The following is a 20,977-nucleotide window of genomic DNA, read 5'->3' as shown; positions in this document are numbered from 1 at the left end:
GGCATCCAATATGAGTTTCTAGTACTCCTATTAGGCAAATTGGGACTTATCTTATCATGAAACGACAAAAGGGAAAAGGCAATATTCACTTGATAAATGCTGACGTTAAAACTTAACATGTTTATGTATTGTGACATAAAGATGACCGTCGAGTTCTTGATAAGAAAAGACTCTCATGGTGTGCATTTTTATTTTTAAATAACTTATTAGTGAAAATTTGTATTTAAATTGTCACACCGAGGATGGTTCAATTTCCCCTACCTTCATTATTTACAAGAGAAATGGTGCCTTCCAATTAGGTTCAGAAAGACTCCTTGAAAATGAACAAAATAGACACGGTAACGAGTCAATTAAATAGAAAAAGTTGCTCGTACAATCTCAATTTTGTTGTCCCTTTCGTATTAATACTCTCATGACGCGGTTTCTTTACGAAAGTTGACTTAGAAGAACTGAGAGAAGCCATCACATATTATTTTTACGAGGAAATATGCAACTATATGTTATATTCCAATTAAGCTTGGCAAAAAGGAGTCAACACATCAAATTGGCTTGTAAACTGGCTAAAATAAATCGGGTTGGGTTAAAAAATGAATTAGTAACTCGAGTCAGCCTGACTCGTTTCAGCTCGAAAAAAACCGAGCCAACCTACGGGTCAAATGGGTTGACTCACGGGTTATGATTTTTTTTAATATAAAAGTATAAAAATTAATGAAGGTAAAGTGGAACGCTAAAACCTAAAATCCCAATTCCAAAGATCCAAACGAAAATACCCTGCAGCTACTAATAAGTCCAAAATCGTGCATTAAGGACCTTTTTTATAATATGTGTGACAATGTGAATGTTGTGCCAACTGCCAAGTCCAAATGCAAAAGGAATTTTCTGTGGTTTATCTGTATAATATCTTTGTATTGAATGAATTAATAATTTAGAAGTTACAGTATCAATAAAATTTTATTTTATTTTTTTTATTTTTTCGAGTCAATCCGCAACCAACCCTAACCCGACTCGGGACGGGTTGGGTTGAGTTTTCTATCTCGTTTATTATTCGAGCCAACCTTAACTTGACTCGTTTTTTTCGAGTTGGACGCGGGTTGAGCCGAGTTGACTCGTTTTGCCAACCCTAATCCCGATCAATGGAAAAACAAAGAAATCAAGGACTTAAAAAAAATAAAAAGAAAAAAAGAAGAGAGAGAGAAAGAACAAAAACAGAGTGAGTTAAAGGGAGAGATCAAAGTGAGTCAATTTGATTTTGAATTCCAACCGCTCCAACCCAATTTGATTCCTCTCTCACCAAATCCCACGATTTTAAAAACCCACTTTTTAAAGCCGTCTCTCTTAAATGCCCATCCATGTCTGATTTTTCCCACAGCCCCATCCCATCATATTTTGTGTTTCTTTTAACCTCTGTCTTGTGATCCTGCCACACACCCATTTTTTCTTTTCCTTCAATTTCAATTTTCAACCCTTAAACAACCAAATCATTCATTTCTGTTAAACGGAAAAATCATTCCTATTTGTTTGCTAATAATTCTCTGTCATTTTGTGGCAGTTATAACTTATACCCCTGCTTTTTTTCTTGCGTATAGAAAAACCCGAAACCCATTGTTTATCCAATTCAAGAGAAAATCAGGTGTTGAATTGAACCCCATCCCCATCTTCATCTGGGTTTCTCAAAAAGTTATAAACTTTGGAGGAAACAAATCATGGGAATTCAGAAAGACAGGGTGAAATTCAACGTAGGAGGCAGAGTGTTGGAAACAACAGCTACAACCCTTGCCAATGCAGGGCGCAATTCTATGTTTGGGGCAATGTTCGACGAGAACTGGAACCTAATATCAGATAACTGTAGTGAGAAATTCATTGATCGCAATCCCGATTGCTTCGCCGTTCTCCTCGATCTGCTCCGAACCGGAGAACTATATATTCCACCCAACATCCCCGAGAAGCTGCTTTACAGGGAGGCCATGTTCTACGGTCTCTTGGACCACGTTAGATCGGCAAGGTGGGGTCCATTCGATGGAAATAGGTTAAGGTTGTCTCGGTCTTTTCAAGGACAAGCACCTGGGGATGGAACAGCCATTCGAGCTGGACCAGATGGTGGTTGCTGTGTTGCTCATGGTAGCATGGTTCATGTTTATGATTGGATGTTAGATGAACATCCTCCTCTTAATCTTGATTATCAAAGAGTTAATGATGTTGGTTGGGTTGACTCTGACAACATAGTCATAGGTGTCAGCGAACGGCGTGGTCGTGGTGATGGTGGGATGGGTCTGTTTGGATCCAACACAGGGGAGCTCAGGTATAAGTTCCAAGTTAGTCATGAGAATCAAGTTAAGAGTTACACTGCTGGTGCTTTGAGCTTTAGTTCAGATTATAAGTTATTTTCTAGCTGTAAAGGAAGGAGCAATGAATATGGGGTTGGCGTTTGGGACCAGGTTACTGGGAAGCAAATTGATTTTTTCTATGAGCCTTTGGGTTGGTCACTTGGTGATGCTGATAAGCTTCAGTGGTTGGAAGGGAGGAACTGTTTGTTGGTTGCTACCATGTTTCCTAGGAAGGACAATTGTTATATTAGCCTTTTGGATTTCAGAGAGAAGAAGATGGTTTGGTGTTGGTCTGATATGGGGGCTGGGGCTCCCTTGGCTGTGGATGAGAAACGAGTGAGGGATGCAATAGCAATGGAGGATAACAACTCAGTTTGTGTGGTGAATGAGTATGAGGATTTGGGTTTCATGGACTTGAGGAGTTTGGCAGCCACAAGCATTAGGTGGAGCTCAAGAAGTAGGTTAATGAAGGGGAAGATGCCAGAGGAACCTTGTTACCCCAAACTGGCACTGCATGAAGGGCAACTTTTCTCCTCTATGGACGATTGTATTTCAGTGTTCTGTGGCCCTGAGTGGGTTTTGACTTCCAGGCTTAGACGAAGCTATGGTGGTTCAATATGTGACTTTTCCATTGGAGGTGATAGGCTTTTTGCTCTTCATAGTGAGGAGAATGTGTTTGATATATGGGAGACTCCAACGCCACCCATTAAATGATTAAAGTTTCATTTCATACAAGGGATTGCTTAGTTTCTGGTTCTTTATCCTTAGTTTCCCAGGATCTGATTGCTTCTACATTTTCCTAGATAGTGATGAGTCTAAAACTTGTATATACGAGATTGAGTAGTTTTTTAACGTGGCATACATTTAGGTTTACTTTTACTTTACTATCCAAAGGTGTACTGGGTTTTGCCATATCTACATTGAAAATTATATATGGATTGCTTATTTTTCCCTTACTAGTGAAATCAGATTTCATACAAGACTTGAGATCTCTTGCAGAATCTAAGTTCGTACCAGCACTCAGTTGTTACCTTTTTTTTTTTTTTTTTTTTTAAGGATGGTCATATTCTCTTTAGTACCTTCTTTTGACCTTTTTATTTCGCAACTAACATGGTAGAATAAGTGCGGTGAAGTCCATTCAAAAGCCTTAGAAGGATGAATGGAATAATGGAAGTGTCTTGGCGTAGTAGTTGGAAGCTGTAACCGCTATACCTTACAGTCATGAACTTACTTTGAATAGAATGGCGTCAGCTAAAGGAGTCACTGGTGGGTTGGGGCTTTGGTTTTGGCTTTTAGGTAACTGTACTTTCCCAATTAATATTGAACTCTTTCGGCTGCACCAAATCCATCAAAAGCATACATAAACCCCAAAGCTGGTAAGCAGCCAGACTACCTTACCTTCTTCAATGTACAAGTTCTAAATATTAATTTATTCACACTTAGTGATTATTTAACAGAAAATAACAAGACCGATGGTGCTCTCTAGATCTGTCCACGAGGAAAGCCTTGTTTATGTTTAGAAGATCGTTCCACTTTTAAGTTTGCAAACAGTTATGGTTGGATATGGACTTTTCATAAGACCAAAAAAGAAAATAAATACTTAAATGTCAGCAACATACAATCAAAAGACACCCTGCAATGAGAAAACATTGTCAGGACTCAGTATTAGGCTCAAACCACTGTGCTACACTCCTCGTGGTTTTTTATCCGTTAGACAACTGTATATGTATAATATAATATTCCTCCAACGTGATCATCTAACAAGAATCTCGCTGTTAATATTACTATAACATCTACTTTTAACCTAATGAATGCTTCTCAGGGGTTTGCCCTTGGATAATCCGCAACTGGGTAACATGATTTACCCTGAAACGTGAACTTCAAGTGAGAACTCCAATCAATTTCCTCGTTATACGTGATATAGAAAAAAGTACCATATTACACAATAACGAACATCTAAAAAGAAAATGAACGGCATACCTACCTACTTTGACACATAAAATTTCATATGAGAATAAGCCAGGTTGGACCTAATTAAGCATAATCAGGCATGACTTCCCTCAAAAATGTAATTGGACGAGATTCTTCGGGGGCAAGTTCATCGAAGGCAACATAATTTTGCTTCTTATCGTACACGTGACACACTGTCATGATTGTCTTCATCAATCGCCAATTCCAACTTGCCTCATTTAGATACTGTTGATCCAACACAACAAAATAGGATAAAAATAATTAGCAACAATGCTATTTTCCTTCTTTTAACTAGGGGTGAACAAAAAAACCAAAAAATTAAACCGAACTGTGAACCAAACCGCACTGCACTAAAATAACTGGTTTTTAAAGAAAGAGTTTATGAATTGAACTGGTTTTTAAAAACCAATTCAAGAATCAAACTGGTTTTAAAAAACTGGTTCAAGAACCGGTTCAGAACTGGTTTTAAACACTTGAATCTAACACCCAGTAGTTAACCGTATGTTCCCATCTCTCTCTATCTTTCTCTCTCCCCAACACATCTAACACCTGGATTCAACATATCTAACACCTGGATTCAACTGCCATTTTGTTTCATTATTTTAACATACAGAAATTGAATCGAAAAATTGAAGTAACAATTTTCTTGTTCGAGTTGATCGAGGAGGAGATCGATAGCTTCGTCTTTGTCGGGGCCTTTGAATCAAAAAACGAAGGTGAGGATCTCATCAAGAGCTTCAACTTTGAGATTGTAGCCTCTCAACTTGCACTTCCTCTGAACCTTTTTCCTAATTGAAGCATTCATATCTCTCTCTCTCTCTTTCTCTCTCTAATGTTGCGTTTCAGTCTCCGTTGAACAAGATTAAAAATCAGTTTATATTCGGTTCGGGTCGAACCGGTTTTGAACCAAACCGAACCGGTTCGATGTAAAAAAAAAAATTCAGTTCAAAGAACCGCACCGGTTTAAACCAGTTCAGTTGAGTTCTACAAAAAAACCGGTTCGGGTCGACCCATACCCATCCCTACTTTTAACCATATGGGATTAGCAGTTTAGTTGGACATTCATAATGTTTAAAACTGATTAAACATAAACAAACTTGTATTATTGGAATAAACAATACTTCAAATCTTGTATTTGGACTATATGGCAAAGTAAATTTCTTTTAACATTTTCATTTCTTTTTTTAAGATTAAGACTAATGGAGAAGAAGGCAAAGGCATTACTTGTTAATTGTGAAAATAGTTGTAGTATACTTTTAACGTGAACAATCGAACACTGACCCTCCTCCTTTACATGAACAAGCAGAAAAAGATATTGGCATTAATGATCTTACCTTTCCCCAATTTTCTTGGAGAGACTTATGAGCTGCTCGTAAATTATAGCTTGGTATTCTCGGGGATATGTGGTGCGGAATATGGACATTAATATAATGGCATAGGATCTCGATCCTGTTCAGAAAAGTAGTCAGAATATGCCAGTTAATCAATAATCCTATGGTTATCAAGTTAATTTTGCAAACCTGCATTTTGAAGACAAAATGGAAAAAAGGAAAGCAAAAGAATCTGTTTATGACTTCATATATGTGAGGCTTTCAAATATGGATAATCAGGTGATTTTAAATTTAACATATTCACTGGCGGTAGAGATTTAAATGGATATCAGGAAATTGTACGTATTAAAACATTTAAAAGATGTTTTATAATTAATTGATAATAGCAACCAGGGATTACGTCCCGATGTATCAATATATTGGTAAGAAAAGCATATACTAGAATGAAAGGAGCAGAAAGAACCCATTACCATTGAGGGTAATCACAGTGAACAGTTCCATTTAGCTGTGCTTTAGCAGCATTCCATTCTTCTGAATATTTGAATGGTATGTGCGGTGCAGTATGATGTACCATGGTGAAAGTACTCATCTATGATTGTGAACAAAACAACAACTCTTAGATATAGGACTCTTTATTATAACTTTAAACTCATAGACACATAGCCAGAGTATTAATTACATCAAGAAAATTCAGATTTGGCCACAGCACACAGTATTTAAAAATAAATAAAATACTAAAGATATTACAGTTAGCAAGATTGCAACATAGAGTAACAAATGAAAGACCTGTAGAATGACAAAAGAAAAAAAGCAAGCAGACACTGTAACTAAAGGTAGAAATAGGCTAGAATTTGCCTAAATAAGCTTAGGCTTACATTGCATGAAGGCCATAGGCCAAGAAACTTGGAAACTCATAAAACCAACTTAGAAGGGCTTTTTCACCTTTTTGCCCCTCATTAATTATTTAATAACCATTTTGCCCCTTATTGCAAACTATCTACTAATCTGCCCCTCTTTAATCGATTAAATGGTCAAATGGATTTAATCGATTAAATCTTCAACTTAATCAATTAAATCTTCCTCTTTATCAGAAGAACAACCTTATGTATGGGAGATTTAGTCGATTAAATAGGGAGATTTAATCAACTAAATCTTCAAGTCAACGATTTTTGTCTATTTTGATCATTTAATCGATTAAATTTTTGATTTAATCGATTAAAGAGGGGCAGATTGGTAGATAGTTCTGAATAAGGGGCAAAATGGTTATTAAATAATTAATGAGGGGAAAAAGGGTGAAAAAGCCAACTTAGAAGCCTACCTTTCATGGAAGGCCTTCAAATAGACCAAGAAACTTAAACTTTTTAGTTTTCAAATTGGTATAACCTTTCATAAAAAATATTAATTTTTCCATGAAATTAGTACATTATATTAATCTATAGTTAATAAATTATGTAAGTATTTAAATTATTAATTATATAACCAAATAATAAATGAATAGGCCAAATAGGGTTTTTTAAAGCCCTAGGCCTTAGCCTACTTAATCAAATAAGCCTTTATAAAAGCCCAAACCAAGCTTGTTTACTACATAGGCTATGCCAAAATAGGCCATAGGCCCCTAATAGATAACCTAGTCTATTCCCACCCTGAATCCAGGAATGAACTATCAAGAGGGATAAAATGATAAAAGTCCACATATTTAAACAACAAATTTTCAATTTAAAAATTTGAATTATCATAGCTTTATAGAAGAAGAATACAAAGCTATCTTGTACCACAAAATTCATCTATGATTAATTCATTTTAAAATTTGAAGAAAGGGAAGTTAATTTTATGCTCTGGCTATTAATTTAATACCCTCATTAATTGGTCTTGAGTTGTTTAATACTTTAATATTCTGTATACCCATCCAAGTTTGCACTGAAAATCTATCTCCCTGATGTGAATATGCTAGAGCCTTCTTTTGAAATTTATCTTGTCACTTGATTATATCTCGTACTTTCATTTCTAAATAGACAAATCCATAAAATACAAACTTACTGACTACAAGAGGCCGCTTTTCATTTACAAAAAAATTACATGAGGCATAATATAATAGAAAATATAAGTGCAGAGCCATGGCTTGGAGGGAGCCCATCCCTGGCTATCACTATGACATTGCCCTCAATTTTCTGGCTGCATACAATCCCATGCAGCCAGGGATACTTTGGCATTGTTTCATTCCCTAAACATAAGATTACAAGCAGGCTTTATATCTGCATTCAAGTTCAGCACTAACTGCTAACCAATGATAGTGAAAAAAATAAATCAAAAGTTTAATCCAATGCCTGATTATTGAAAAAGGCTTGATTTCTACTCCTGCTAAATATGTGCAGAGTCAATACTACCCATCCAAACAAAAAGAAAGAAAGAAAAACGAAAAAGCCAATGGTGATAAACAAGATATCAATGTCTGAGACAGAAGTGAAATTACCCAGAAGTGATAGCCCAACCATGGCATCAACCAGAATTTTATCCATCCCATGATTCCAGTGTTGTAAATAATTAATGGCCATCCAATTGCTATAAAGGCAAAAACATAAGCTAAACTTATCTTCACCCTCTTTACTTCATTTGGTCTGAACTTCTTCAAATCGAAGTGCCACATCAACCTGTCAGGATGCACATTGATATCATGATTTGTTATAAACTAAAGGTCATAAAATATGAAATTGAGGCTTCTCAAGTTCATGAAGTAGCACTTGACGAACTGTACAAAGATATTTCAAGGCATAGTTGACCTTAAAAGAATAAATAATTGCTTTGTATGCCATACCAGTGAGCTATAGACATCCAACATCGAACTGGACCGTATCCATATATTATTGCTTTCCTCAAAAGTGGAGATGAATCAAACTCATCCTTCCAAACAGGGTGCCACGCAGTATCTTCATACAACCTGGAGCATTAGAGATGACATACGGTTGAAAGTAATGAAACAGTGAAGCTACCGCTTGAACATATGAAGGTGGGAAATGATAAGGGAGAGAGAGTGAGGAGTTTCATATGAGCATTTGTGTGCACCATGAACATAAAACATGGTACAGAATTATCATCACATATCTCATACAGTGCATTATGCATACTGTATGTAGCCTGCATTTTACCCTTTCAGCATTAGTACCACCTGACTTTAAGTACACGTGGGACAGAGAGTGTGCATGTACATTGGAAAAAGAAACACCACATGTACCACAATGATGCAATACCCCTCTAACAATTTTAAGTAAGCTGCAAATCTTTACTTCTTAGTCTAATCTACTCAAATATATATTTATAAGGGTGGGTGGATTTAAGGACAAAAAACTAAGTTTTGCACTATATTGAATAGAAATATTAGACGGTCCCTCTATGGCATACATTTTTTATGCTACAGATAATTTACAAGCTGCACTTACAAAAAAACAAAATAGAACAAACACTGCTTACATGTTTGTTTTTGCGTGATGCTTGTCATGCTCGAATCGCCATGGCTCATATGGATAAATTATTGGCAAGAAGGCCAGAGTTCCAACAATGTCTTCTACCAATTTGTTCGTTGAAAAAGATTTGTGAGCGCAATCATGTCCTATAACAAAGAACTGTACGGGAAAAAAAGGAAAGAGGATTGCAAAACTTTAAAAAAAAAAGTTGGCCAAGATCTTTAAGGGCAAAAAGAGTTGTTGAAAGACAGGACTGAGAATGATCTGAGAAACCAGTAAGTAATAATTTTAAGGAAGATATGCCTGTTGAACTAACCCCAGTTATTGCAGTGCCTGTCCATGCCCAAGCCAGAGGAAGTAGATACCAGGGTGCTTTGGAAATCATAAAGAGCCCCAGAGCATAGGAAGTGACAGATATCAAAACAGATTTCCATGCTTTCACATTGTCAATCTCAAAGACCTTCAAAACATGTAAAGGAAAAAATATGCATCATGATAATCAATTATATTAACATAAAAATTGTACCCTCAATAAAAGGAAAAAGGGAAAAAAGGAGAGGTAAAGAAAGAAATAGAGGGAGATTAGGGGGAAAGGACCAAAAAAGGACCACATGGAAAGATTACAAAAGGAAGACAAATCCTTTCTTTCTTTTACTTGAATACAATTTCTGCCAGAAGGAAGGGGGGAGGAGAACAAGAGATGGCTAAGAGACGGAAGAATCATATACAGACCTTTGACACCATCTCTTTCTCATAATGTACAGTAAATATTATTGCCATCATTGATGTTTTATTATAAACTTATATATGCAACCATGATATTAGGAGAATTGTCTTAATATTCTTATGAAAGAAGAAAACACACTAAAGAATGTTATTTTAAGTGCACAAATAAATATTTCATTGTAGAAAAGAGTATCTAATAAGTGACTCTACATACTACAATTTAATACAAAAGTCTTGTTAAGTGCTGATGCTATAAAACATGACATAAATCAAAATAAAAAAGACCTCCTTAGGAAGGGAATTCATGACATCCTTTAAAGTAACATTGTCTGGAAGCTGCTCTCCAATTTGCTTAAAACCGTAGCTTTCGGCTAGTTGTTTTCTGTACTCTGCACTTTCAGCTGGAGCTGGTTCCACTGGAATTGCCACAGCTCGGATGACAGTAACTTTATTCCTAAGATTAAAATGTCTTTGATGCCTGAACCCTTTCTGGAGAAGCCCGTCACCCTTTAGGTTAAATTTTCCTGAGGCAGAATGACAAATTCACAATTAATTATTTGAAAGGCACCCATACTATTCATGCCAATTAAGAGTTGAACATAAGCTCCGTATTAACCCCATGGTCCCATTTGTTGAGTCCAGGCCAGGCTTATGAAATGATACTTGTAATCCATGTAGGCATAAAATTCGTCAATTTTTCCACAAAACAGTACATATATTGCAACTTGATGCAGGAAATCCCTATTAAAATGACTTAGTGATATTGATCAGTGATGCCACCAGGTAATGATAGCCGGCTTTCCATGCAGAAAAAAAAATAAAAAAATTGAATATAATCGTTCCCAATGAAAATTTGGCCCTGAGAATATTATTAAAATAGCTAGAAGATGACAGACAAATCAACAACGCGCCAATAACTGAGATATTTGAAGCAGAAGGCACCGTTTGACATATCATCTTGTTGAACTTTCTTGGTTATTTTCATACTTACAAATAACAAAGGCGACACTAAGTCATTAACATATCCGAAAAATAGGAAGAATTCATAATCAAATTAAGTTGCATATATTGAAGCCAGGAAGTGTTAAGCAATTCTAAATTTCTCATCATCCAAGTCCTCCTCGTCCAATAAATGCAATTGGCAAGTGACATCACCAAGAACTCAAAGTGCAGACTAGGAATGCATACAATTGTAAAACTTAAACCACCGATTTAAGGTAATCCAACAACATGCATACCCGGTGAGTATTGGACAGCAATGCTTCTACTCACAACTGGTTTCTGATGAGAGCCCTGCCAAAACCAAACCATAAGACAACAAAACAAACAATCCAACAAGGCAACAACAGCAACAGCACTTAAAGATAATAGGTACTTCAAAGCTCAAACATAATTATGACAAACCCAAAACGAAAAAGGAACAAGAGGGATATAATATAAGTGAAAACCTTGAATAGGAGTAATGAATTTGCAAGCATGCAAGCCATTATGAGCAGAAATTAAGCTCACAAGGCAAGCTTTGGGCTCTCGAGGATTGAATTGAATAACCCACAAAAAAGATAACGCTTTTTTTCTTTTCCGTTTCACCAAATCCAAAAGGGTCATCGATGGCATTTGGATGGGAATGCACCAAAGGATTTTATGTGTGAACGAATAAGGGTCGTTTCGTGGGCCCCTCAAAATGTGGACAGAGTTTGAGAAACCATCGCAGCCGCTTCTTTCTCAGTCCATCTAACTCAGTTCATGTGATACATGTTATAGATACATGTTATGTTTCGGGGAAATAATTTTTTTACGTTGCAGGAAAATAATTATTTTATGTTGTAAAAATAAAATTAGAAGTGGAATCAACATGTGAGAAAAGAGAGATAAAAAAAAGGTGGAGCCCACATTTCTTTTGTTTGTGTAGAAAATTTGTTTATCTTATTTAAAATGAGATAAATATAACTCTATCTTTTATTATTGTGTTGGTGTTTGATTTACTTAGGTATAATGTTCCTAGTTAAATCCAACATTCTTATAAGTTTGGTTAGATTTGGTCATAGACAAGAAATTAGCCTAAACATGTTATAAAAATCACAACAGTCGAAGCCTTATCGTTTATAAATATATAAATTACAAAATATATATGTTTTTTTTTTTTTTGATAACAAAAATATATATGTTTAGTTTGACTTATTGGTTCAATTTCATGAAATAGGAATAAAAAAATTAAATTAAATTGATTGATTTTCATTAAAAGACTAGAGTTGACTTTCAGTCATTAAGCATGACTCAAATACTTAACAAGTTGATTCGAAAAATCCAATCTCAGTTAGATTTATATTATCATGCCACGTGTTAAAAAATTGTCATGTTTCTCAACTCAAAATATAGGATGTTAATTTTTAGGGTTTAATGATTCTCAAATTATTGGAGATAAAATTATTTTCAGTGAATCCAAATGATATTATTATGGAGTTAAAAGATTAAAAAACTACAATAATAGACTAATATAACACTATAGAAAATTAGAATTATAAAAATATATTTTTTTCAACTTCAAAATGACGTCGTTTTGGGTTCATTAAAAATAAATTGTCTCCATATTAACTGGACATATATTAAACCATAAATTTTATTTATAAAATATTCTTATTTAATATTAATTATATTTATTTTACATTTTTTTATTTGTAATATTAATTAAATTATAATTAATTAATAAAAAATATTTTTCATTTTAAAAGATGCCCATAACTTTGTGTCATTTTAAGTGGAATTAGGATTGTAAATGGGTCGAACGGCTTGCTAGGGTCCCAAAGCCCGGCCTGACTTATCGAATAAATAGAACAGGATCAAGTTTTAAAAAAAACTTGTCTAACAAACATAATTTAATGAGGCTTGACTTGAAAGCCTGTGAGCTCGTTCGATATATTATTATAATAAATAATATATTTTATTATAGCTAGATAGCATGAAAGATGTAATTATATATGGATTAAGTGAGTTCTACGACGAAGGAATACAAAATTTGATGCATTTATAGTCTCAACCAATGTTATTAAACCTGGACCGGTGATCGACCCGGTCGGGATACCCGGTCACTGGTTCAACCGCATGAATTAGATATGTATATAAATTTACATTTTATACTTAGTTATATAATAAATATTTTAAATGGTGCAAGTGAACCAAAAATTAAATATAGCTTAGTGGTAAAATACTATAATTTTTATCTTCACAACAAGGGTTCGATCCCCACGCATCCTCAAGAGACTCAAGTTCGAATCCCCGTGGCTGCAACATTAGAAATATTTTTTCCAAAATCGGTTCGTCGGTTAATACCGGCCGGGCCGGGCCGATTTTAACATCCCTGGTTTCAACATTTGGATATATGCAAGTTTGGAAAAAAATACAATTTATAATTATAAATGAGTCAAGCCAGGCTCAAGTCACTAATGGACCAAACCAAGTTCAAAATATTTTTCATAGGCTTGGCTCCGCTCAACTCATTTACAACCCTAAGTAGAACTGATCACGCATCCTCAAGAGACTCAAGTTCGAATCCCCGTGGCTGCAACATTAGAAATATTTTTTCCAAAATCGGTTCGTCGGTTAATACCGGTCGGGCCGGGCCGATTTTAACATCCCTGGTCTCAACATTTGGATATATGCAAGTTTGGAAAAAAATACAATTTATAATTATAAATGAGTCAAGCCAGGCTCAAGTCACTAATGGACCAAACCAAGTTCAAAATATTTTTCATAGGCTTGGCTCCGCTCAACTCATTTACAACCCTAAGTAGAACTGATGCACTTACAGTTGGCCCATTGCACATGGCTCTACCATTGATTCAAAAAGTTCAGACTCGACTAGAGTTGTGACCTAATAAGTATGACCTAATTATTGAAAGAAGTAGTGATTTAAAATATAATAAATTATTTTCACCTAAAATAAATAAATAATAAATTACGATCAAATTGAAATCTCAATAAAGCACCATTGATTCAAGAAGTTCAGACTCAACCAGAGTTGTGGCCGAATAAGTATGTCCCAATTATTGAAAGAAATAGTGATTTAAAATATAATAAATTACGATCAAATTCAAGTCTCAATAAAGCAGTAGATATTATTGGGATATTATTGTGATTTGTTTGGCAATGTAATTGAGACATAATCTAAGATTTGAGACATGTTTTGAATGATTTAATTGTAATTGTTTATTTACTTTTGGAAGTTAATTACCATTATATTTATGGTTGAAATTTTCTTTATTTTTAGGATTTTAGATTTTGCAAATCTTAAATCTTGGATCAATTTATAATTAATATAACAAAAGGCTGATTATGATCTTTATTTTAGAAGTTGAATTTTGTTATTTTGTTAATTGAAATTGAGAACCGAATGATTACTCTATTATAAAAATCCAAATTTTTTGTTTAGTCATATTTGTTATGCGCTCTGGGCATTAGAAATAACATATTTAAACTTCTTTTCTCCTTCTTAAACCTATTTAATCTTGATTATAAATAATAAAATATTTTATTATTTCGATATACTGCAAGAAATAATATTCTATGAGGGTTTTGATTGCCAATAGAAATTTCTCCTTTCCATCTATTTTTGAATGTAAATTTTTGGCGTCAATAACTAAACAAAATTACTTTTCAATAACTTTTTTTCTTCTATTTTTAATTTTGATTAATCAAGGTAGTCTGTGAATACTTTTTTTTTTTTTTTTGAAGTTACCCAACCCTAATTACCTCTTTGAGGCGAGTTAGCTCCCTCTGGTATCCCTACAAGCTTCGATTCTTTGAACCGGCTATGGGACTAATCCGGAGTGCGAGGGTCAGTGATGGCTAAAGGTTGAGCCCCCTTCCCAACTGTGAATACTTTTCTTACCTAATTATTTTTTACTTTGAAAAATAAAAATTTAGAGAATGATCGTTGTCTAATTAATTATACTATTAATTGACACCCCCACAAACTTCAATGAAAAATGAAAGTGCTATTAACATACAACTAAGTACAAATTGAATTTGTTATTTTTATTTTATTTTTTGAAATATTTCAATCGGTTCATCGTTTCGCTACTAATCCAATTCGGAGCGGGTCCAGGATTAAGACTTTAAACCCCTCTCAAAGGTGGTATTGGAAATTTGATCTCTTGTTTGGAAGTGCTTTTTCCGAGAAGAATTTTTTCAAATAAAAGTTTTTTTTTTCATTTCATGTGTGTATTTAGATGTATTTAATTAAAAAAATAAGGCATTAAAAAAACCCAAAAGGTGTTCTCCTTAAGCCAAGATTTATGACTTTAAAAAAATAAAAACATTACTACTCTTTAATTAAATATATTTTTTAATAGTTAAAAATGTTTTTTAGACATTATTTTAAGAGAGGTTATATTTATAATATATTTTCTCTTATAACCAATTTTATTGTCATTAGATCAAAATCAAATCAACAACTCTTATTTGATATCATTTTATAACCATTAATTTAATTTTGATTCAATAAAAAAAATTAATTATAAAAACTTGTAAACATAACATCTTCCTTAAATTAAATATAAAATAACTCTGACTTTTGAAAACATCAGTTAAACAAAAATTCATAACAAGTCTTTTCTTTCAAATAAACATATTCAAAGCGGCGCTAAAACTTTTTGGTCAACTAGTTTTTTTTTTTTTAAATCCAGTAGCTTACTTATAATAAATATCATTTACCGTGTTTTTCATTTATATTGTTCAGACCTCCACTTTTTTTGAAAAAAATTCTTTAGTAATATCGGAGTATCGAACTTGGTAGTTGGTACTGTCTTTATTTTTTTTTTTAATTTTAATCCATATCTTTTTGTATAGTTTTTTTTAAGTCCCAACTTTTTTTCCTTTCTAATATATATGTACTTACATGTTATATCTGTTTCAACTTTCAACAAACGTTTTCTAGTTTTTTTCGTGGCTTCACTTGGATACGTCGAGTTTTAGGGGATAACGCAATGCATTGACTTGAAAAAGTGGTGGTTGATTTATGCGCGTACATGAATTGCACATGTATCTTTTTTTTTTCTTTTTTTTTCATTGCTTACACAAATACAAAACAATGTCAAATAATAAGGGGTGACTTGAAGAGTGTATTTATTTATTATTTCTTATTTTTTATATTTTAGAAAACTATCTTAAAATGCATATATGAGGGAAGTTTTGAAATTTATTTTTCACTTTTCCTTTCCAGCATTAATCAATGGCTGGGATTTAATAAAAACAACGGTTAAAATTTATTTATCCTTATTGAGTTAACAATTAATTAGCAAAAGGATATAATGTAATGATAGCTAATTTTTAAGGTGTGATTGTAAAAGAGTTAAAGTGCCTATTTGCAAAAGGTATACAGTATAAGGTAACTTTATGATTTTTTCTAATATTGTATATACTAAAAACTATATATCAATCTCTATATATTAAATTACAGTCGACTCTCTTGAGAGTAGTACTATTCCTTAAAAGTGTGACATATTGCATTTGTAACTTCCATTTTTTTAAAATTTAAAATTCAAAACTTTTAATTAATTATGTATATATATTCTTTAAAATTTTAATATTTGTAATATATAATTTTATATTCTATTTAAAATTATTATACATGTTTTCTTTATAATTTTAAATAGGGAAAAGTTCACCAATGCCCCTGTGGTTTACTTCAGAATCATTTATGTCCCTGTGATTTTTTTCTTATCACATATGCCCCTGTGATTTGTAAAAGGGTATGTTTTTTATCACATATGCCCCTGTGATTTCTTAGTTTTTACAAAGCATAGGGGCATATGTGATCGAAAAAAAATCACAGGAGCATAAGTGATTCTGGAGTAAACCATAAGGGTATTGGTGAACTTTTCCCTTTTAAATAATATTATTTTATTATAATTAAAAAATATTATTAAAACACATGAAACACTTACTAGTTACATTTATTAAATGCTAACGTAACTTCTTACCAAAAAAATACTAACTTAACAAAATCACGTTCGAGCATGTCATTTAGCGAGGCAACAACACTGGGCTAGGATGGGCCTTGTTTTAGTCCAAGTTTAACCCCCACGGTAGTTTATCATAAAGTTTGGGTCAACGATTCAAGGTTCTTAACTCATTTTCTACGAATTTGTTAAGACAGCCACTAGACTACAAACTCGGAAGCATTTTGGTTACAATTGTTACTTAAATTATGGTCCACGAAAATGTTCAGGGCAGAGGGATTTTCAACCATGGAAACAAGAAAATGAAAATTGAATTGCCTTAAGTCGAATTTATATTTTAAATCAAATCAATGGAACGATATGATAAGAAAGTTCATTAAATTAAATGGTTTAATTTGTTTTTTTAATATGGATCGAATCCAACACCTAAACACAACTGGTTCAGTTAAATATACAAGCAGGAAATTGGCAAACCCAAAAAACACGCTAACAGTCTTACACTAGAAAAGCTAACGAGCTCTAAAATTGTCGGTTGTGTGGCTATGGCATTTTTTTTTAATTACAGGTAGTTGTGTTGTATTGTGAAGTTTTGTTTGTTCATTCTTGTACGAATCTCTATCGCATATCACACTAAGAGGTTGTTTGTTTCACCTTTTAAAAAAAGTAATTTTTTTATCACTTCCTTATTTTAAAAGTACTTTTTACAAAAGTTAAAACTATTTATATTTTTAAAAAAATATTTGACTTTTGACTTCTGCTTTTCTTAGAAGTTAAAATTTTTAGCTTCTGAAAAAAGAATTTTTGACTTTTTTGTGACTTCTTCTTTTTAAAAAAAAAGATATCCAAGCGAACTAAAAACGAAAAGTGTTTTTTTTCTTGAAAAAAAGCTCATCCAAACGCACTCTAAGACCATTCTAAAATACGACTTGTTTGGTGGTTCAAACTCAGTGTCTTGCAAGGCACTATAATTTGTTCCTTATTTGTTATGTAACTTTCTCCGCAATTTCTCACATCACGATAAAACTGTTCTTTTTTTGCTTTTAATAACTTTAACCCTTTGATAAAGCTTCAAGGAGAAGAGATTGCCCTAACTAATGCGGCAATGTGCTAGTGTGCCCCTTTTATGTCACAAAATTTTTAGAGTACATATTATAATTATACGGTTGTCAGAACAAATTTTTTTTTTGGTAGAAGCAAGAACTAATTTTAATTACATACATGTGGGAGAGATGTTTTTTCCTTCGGTATAAAATTAAGAAGTCTAACTCCCAATCTAAATCATTAATTTTTGTCTATCCAACGATTATAATTTATAAAGTTGTAACTATTAATTAATTATTGATTTTAAATAAATTATAATTATTGGATCGATGAAAATTAACAGTTGAGATAAAGATTAAGGGTCCGTTTGAATTGACTTTTAAAAAATTGACTTTTTATGCATTGTTTTTTTAAAAGAACATTTTCTAAAAGATAAAGTTATTTTACATTTAGATGTATGATTTGAAAATCGTTTTTACATAAAATATTTATTTGGATCTTAAAATAAAAAAAACACTTTTTATATATAAAATTACAATAAAGGAGAGATAAAATAGATATGATAAGATGAGGTTAAAATTGTATTTTAAAAATTCATATTATCTTATTTCTAAAAAAATAATAATTTATATTATCTTTTAATTTCTGTTTTTTTTCAAAAGCAATCAACTACTGACTAAAAAAAAGAAGCATTTTAACTTTTATTGAAATTTTGTTTTTTTAAAAAGTTGTTATCCAAACATCTAAAAATTCTCAATAGAACTTATATTTTTAAGAAAAATAATATTTTTAGGAATAAAAGTCCATACAAACGGGCACTAAAACTTTTTAATCTTATATGAAATCAAAAGATCATGCTCTATATATATAATACTAGTTGATTACCCGTGCGATGCACGGAGAAAAAAAATTGGTTTGTTTGTCCCGTAAATGAATTAATAAAAAAATCGGTTTGTTCGTATGACATAAACGTGTAACTTTTAAGGTAGGAACAAAAAAAAGAATATAATAATTTAAACACAGTAAATTCCATGGTTGACAGCAAAATCTCCATTAAAAAAATATAAATGTCATGTTGACAGCAATATAATAAGAAATATGCCCAACCGATACTCACAACAGTTGTAAAATATCGTCTGCCATGCACTATTGGTATTTGCTGTTGTTCGAAATGAATCATAAACAATATATAAACAATATTTGGAAAAGAAAAAATTATTTAAGGGAATTATATAGTTTAGGCAGATGAATAATTCAGAATTACAATGAAAAACCTTTGACTCTGAAAAATGACAAGGGAATAATATACTGATTGTGCCTCGAATACTGAATCTGCATAACAATAAAAAATTAGCAAAAAAATAGGCATAACAACTAAAGGAAATCAACAAAGAAGATTAAAAAATATTTTCTGATAAAAAATTGAGATCTTACCTGATACCAAACAACAATGTCATCTCTTCGTAGAAATAACCAAGTATACTACACTAATCTTTGAAATACTTCCTTGTAGATGATGTTAAAGGTAGTATTTGTAACGCAACCATTTTCATCAAGTATCAGCATCTTCAATCCATGTCTGCTCTTTACTCTAGATAGTGCCACATATAATTGCCCATGAGTGAAGACAGACCTAGGAAGATAAATGCCAACATGAGACAGCGACTGTCCTTGACTTTTGTTGATAGTCATCGCAAACGAAACTACCAAGGGGAATTGTCTTCTTTGGAAGTTTACTGGAAATGTATGACCCGATGGGCTGATCGTCATTCTAGGGATTAACACAGTATCTCCTATATTGTTTACTGTAAGAACAATTGTCTCAATAACATGATTCCCCAACTTTGTAATAAGTAATCTCGTACCGTTGCATAAACCTCTTGATTGATCAATATTTCTCAATAGCATCATCGGTACTTTAACCTTCAAAGTTAATTTATGATCAGGAATCCCCGAACAAGAGAATGTATTTAAGATATAAGGGGAGATTTCGTCATCCTCAAGAGATGAATTACCGTCTTGTTTCAAAACCTTATCTGAACTCAATAATGTCCTTTCTTCACCCGGAATCACAGCCATTAGGTGCTCGTTTAACATGGCAACATCGGACAATTTAGGAGTCAGAAGAGCACGTTCTTTAAAGAAAGTAGGATCTAATATATTATCCATCAGATTCGGGTAAACAAAATCAACAATGTCTGAAAGTGGGTCTTCTGAACCTTTGATCAACAATTCATCTGGAATTTTTATAATAGATTCTCCATCAACATCATCCCCAAGATCACCATCTCCTATTTTAAGCAGCCACTCAGAAAATTCTTTTATTTCCAACAAATTATTAGTGCTACTTCCAGAATTGAGATGCATGTTCTTGGTCAAAGATAACAGATGACAATGGGACCATAGATAGGAAGAATTGATGGTTGCATGAACTATATCTTGTCTACTGCCATTTGGAATGACATGTAATATTTGTCGAAAGTCACCTCCTAGAACGACAACTTTTTCACCAAAGGGCATATCAACACAGCTAAGAACATCTCTAAGTGTTCTATCAAGAGCCTCAATACAAAATTTGTGTACCATCGGTGCTTCATCCCAAATGATTAACTTTGTTTTTGACAACAACTCTGCCAAAGTAGAATTTTGTTTTATATTTATTGAAAAGAAGTTTTTGTATATTGATTTTGAATAAATTACATGAGTGAGTATTTATACAAGAAAGAATCGCTAAGAATGACTAAGCGATGACTAATCAATCCTATCACAATCCTAATCACAATCAATTCTAATCAATCACAATTAATCCTAATCAATCATAATCAATCCTAATCAATCATAATCAATCCTAATTAATAGGAAATAAAAACGGAAACATGTTTGAATTCTAATTTTCTACACTCCCCCTCAAGTTGGGAGGTAAATATTGATCATTCCCAACTTGCCAATCAAGTCTTCGAATGCTGGACGGTGTAGGCCCTTGGTAAGGACATCTGCCGTTTGCTCTTTGGTTGGAACATATATCAAATGCACACTTCCATCATCTAATTTTTCTTTGATGAAGTGACGATCAACTTCCACGTGCTTTGTTCGATCATGATGCACAGGATTTTGAGCAATGCTAACAGCTGCCTTGTTGTCACAATATAGTTTTATTGGTAGGGAATATG

General features: G+C 32.9%; 3 protein-coding genes across 6 annotated transcripts; 1 reads left to right on the top strand and 2 right to left on the bottom strand.

Annotated features, from left to right (window-relative positions):
• Positions 1 to 1,333: 1,333 nt before the first annotated feature.
• Positions 1,334 to 3,223, top strand: LOC133293012 (BTB/POZ domain-containing protein At2g24240). The gene has a single exon (XM_061491524.1). It carries the CDS (start codon positions 1,704 to 1,706, stop codon positions 3,036 to 3,038), a length of 1,335 nt encoding a protein of 444 aa, XP_061347508.1. The 5' UTR covers positions 1,334 to 1,703; the 3' UTR covers positions 3,039 to 3,223.
• Positions 3,224 to 3,885: 662 nt separating this feature from the next.
• Positions 3,886 to 11,415, bottom strand: LOC133292969 (omega-6 fatty acid desaturase, chloroplastic). Of its 4 annotated transcripts, none has more exons than XR_009749002.1 (11): positions 11,259 to 11,415; positions 11,049 to 11,103; positions 10,096 to 10,334; positions 9,401 to 9,544; positions 9,092 to 9,243; positions 8,439 to 8,561; positions 8,097 to 8,274; positions 6,097 to 6,215; positions 5,630 to 5,744; positions 4,305 to 4,520; positions 3,886 to 4,190 (listed from the first exon to the last, which is right to left on the bottom strand). XR_009749002.1 is itself a non-coding variant. In XM_061491467.1 (10 exons), the coding sequence occupies exons 1-10, from the start codon at positions 11,295 to 11,297 to the stop codon at positions 4,359 to 4,361; spliced, it is 1,326 nt and encodes a 441-aa protein (XP_061347451.1). In that variant the 5' UTR covers positions 11,298 to 11,415; the 3' UTR covers positions 4,209 to 4,358. The 4 variants fall into 4 exon arrangements, 1 of the variants encoding a protein (XP_061347451.1); XR_009749001.1 differs by having other exon boundaries at positions 3,886 to 4,202; positions 4,309 to 4,520; XR_009749000.1 differs by having other exon boundaries at positions 4,309 to 4,520.
• A 7,874-nt stretch (positions 11,416 to 19,289) lies between these two features.
• Positions 19,290 to 20,393, bottom strand: LOC133293029 (uncharacterized). Its single transcript, XM_061491545.1, has one exon. It carries the CDS (start codon positions 20,391 to 20,393, stop codon positions 19,290 to 19,292), a length of 1,104 nt encoding a protein of 367 aa, XP_061347529.1.
• Positions 20,394 to 20,977: the final 584 nt, after the last annotated feature.

The sequence above is a fragment of the Gastrolobium bilobum genome, unplaced genomic scaffold (genome assembly GCF_033153095.1).
Source record: "Gastrolobium bilobum isolate Gb01-03AN ecotype WA unplaced genomic scaffold, APGP_CSIRO_Gbil_v1 utg3588, whole genome shotgun sequence".
Classification (NCBI taxonomy): Eukaryota; Viridiplantae; Streptophyta; class Magnoliopsida; order Fabales; family Fabaceae; genus Gastrolobium; species Gastrolobium bilobum.
This window is presented reverse-complemented; position numbering and strand designations above follow the sequence as displayed.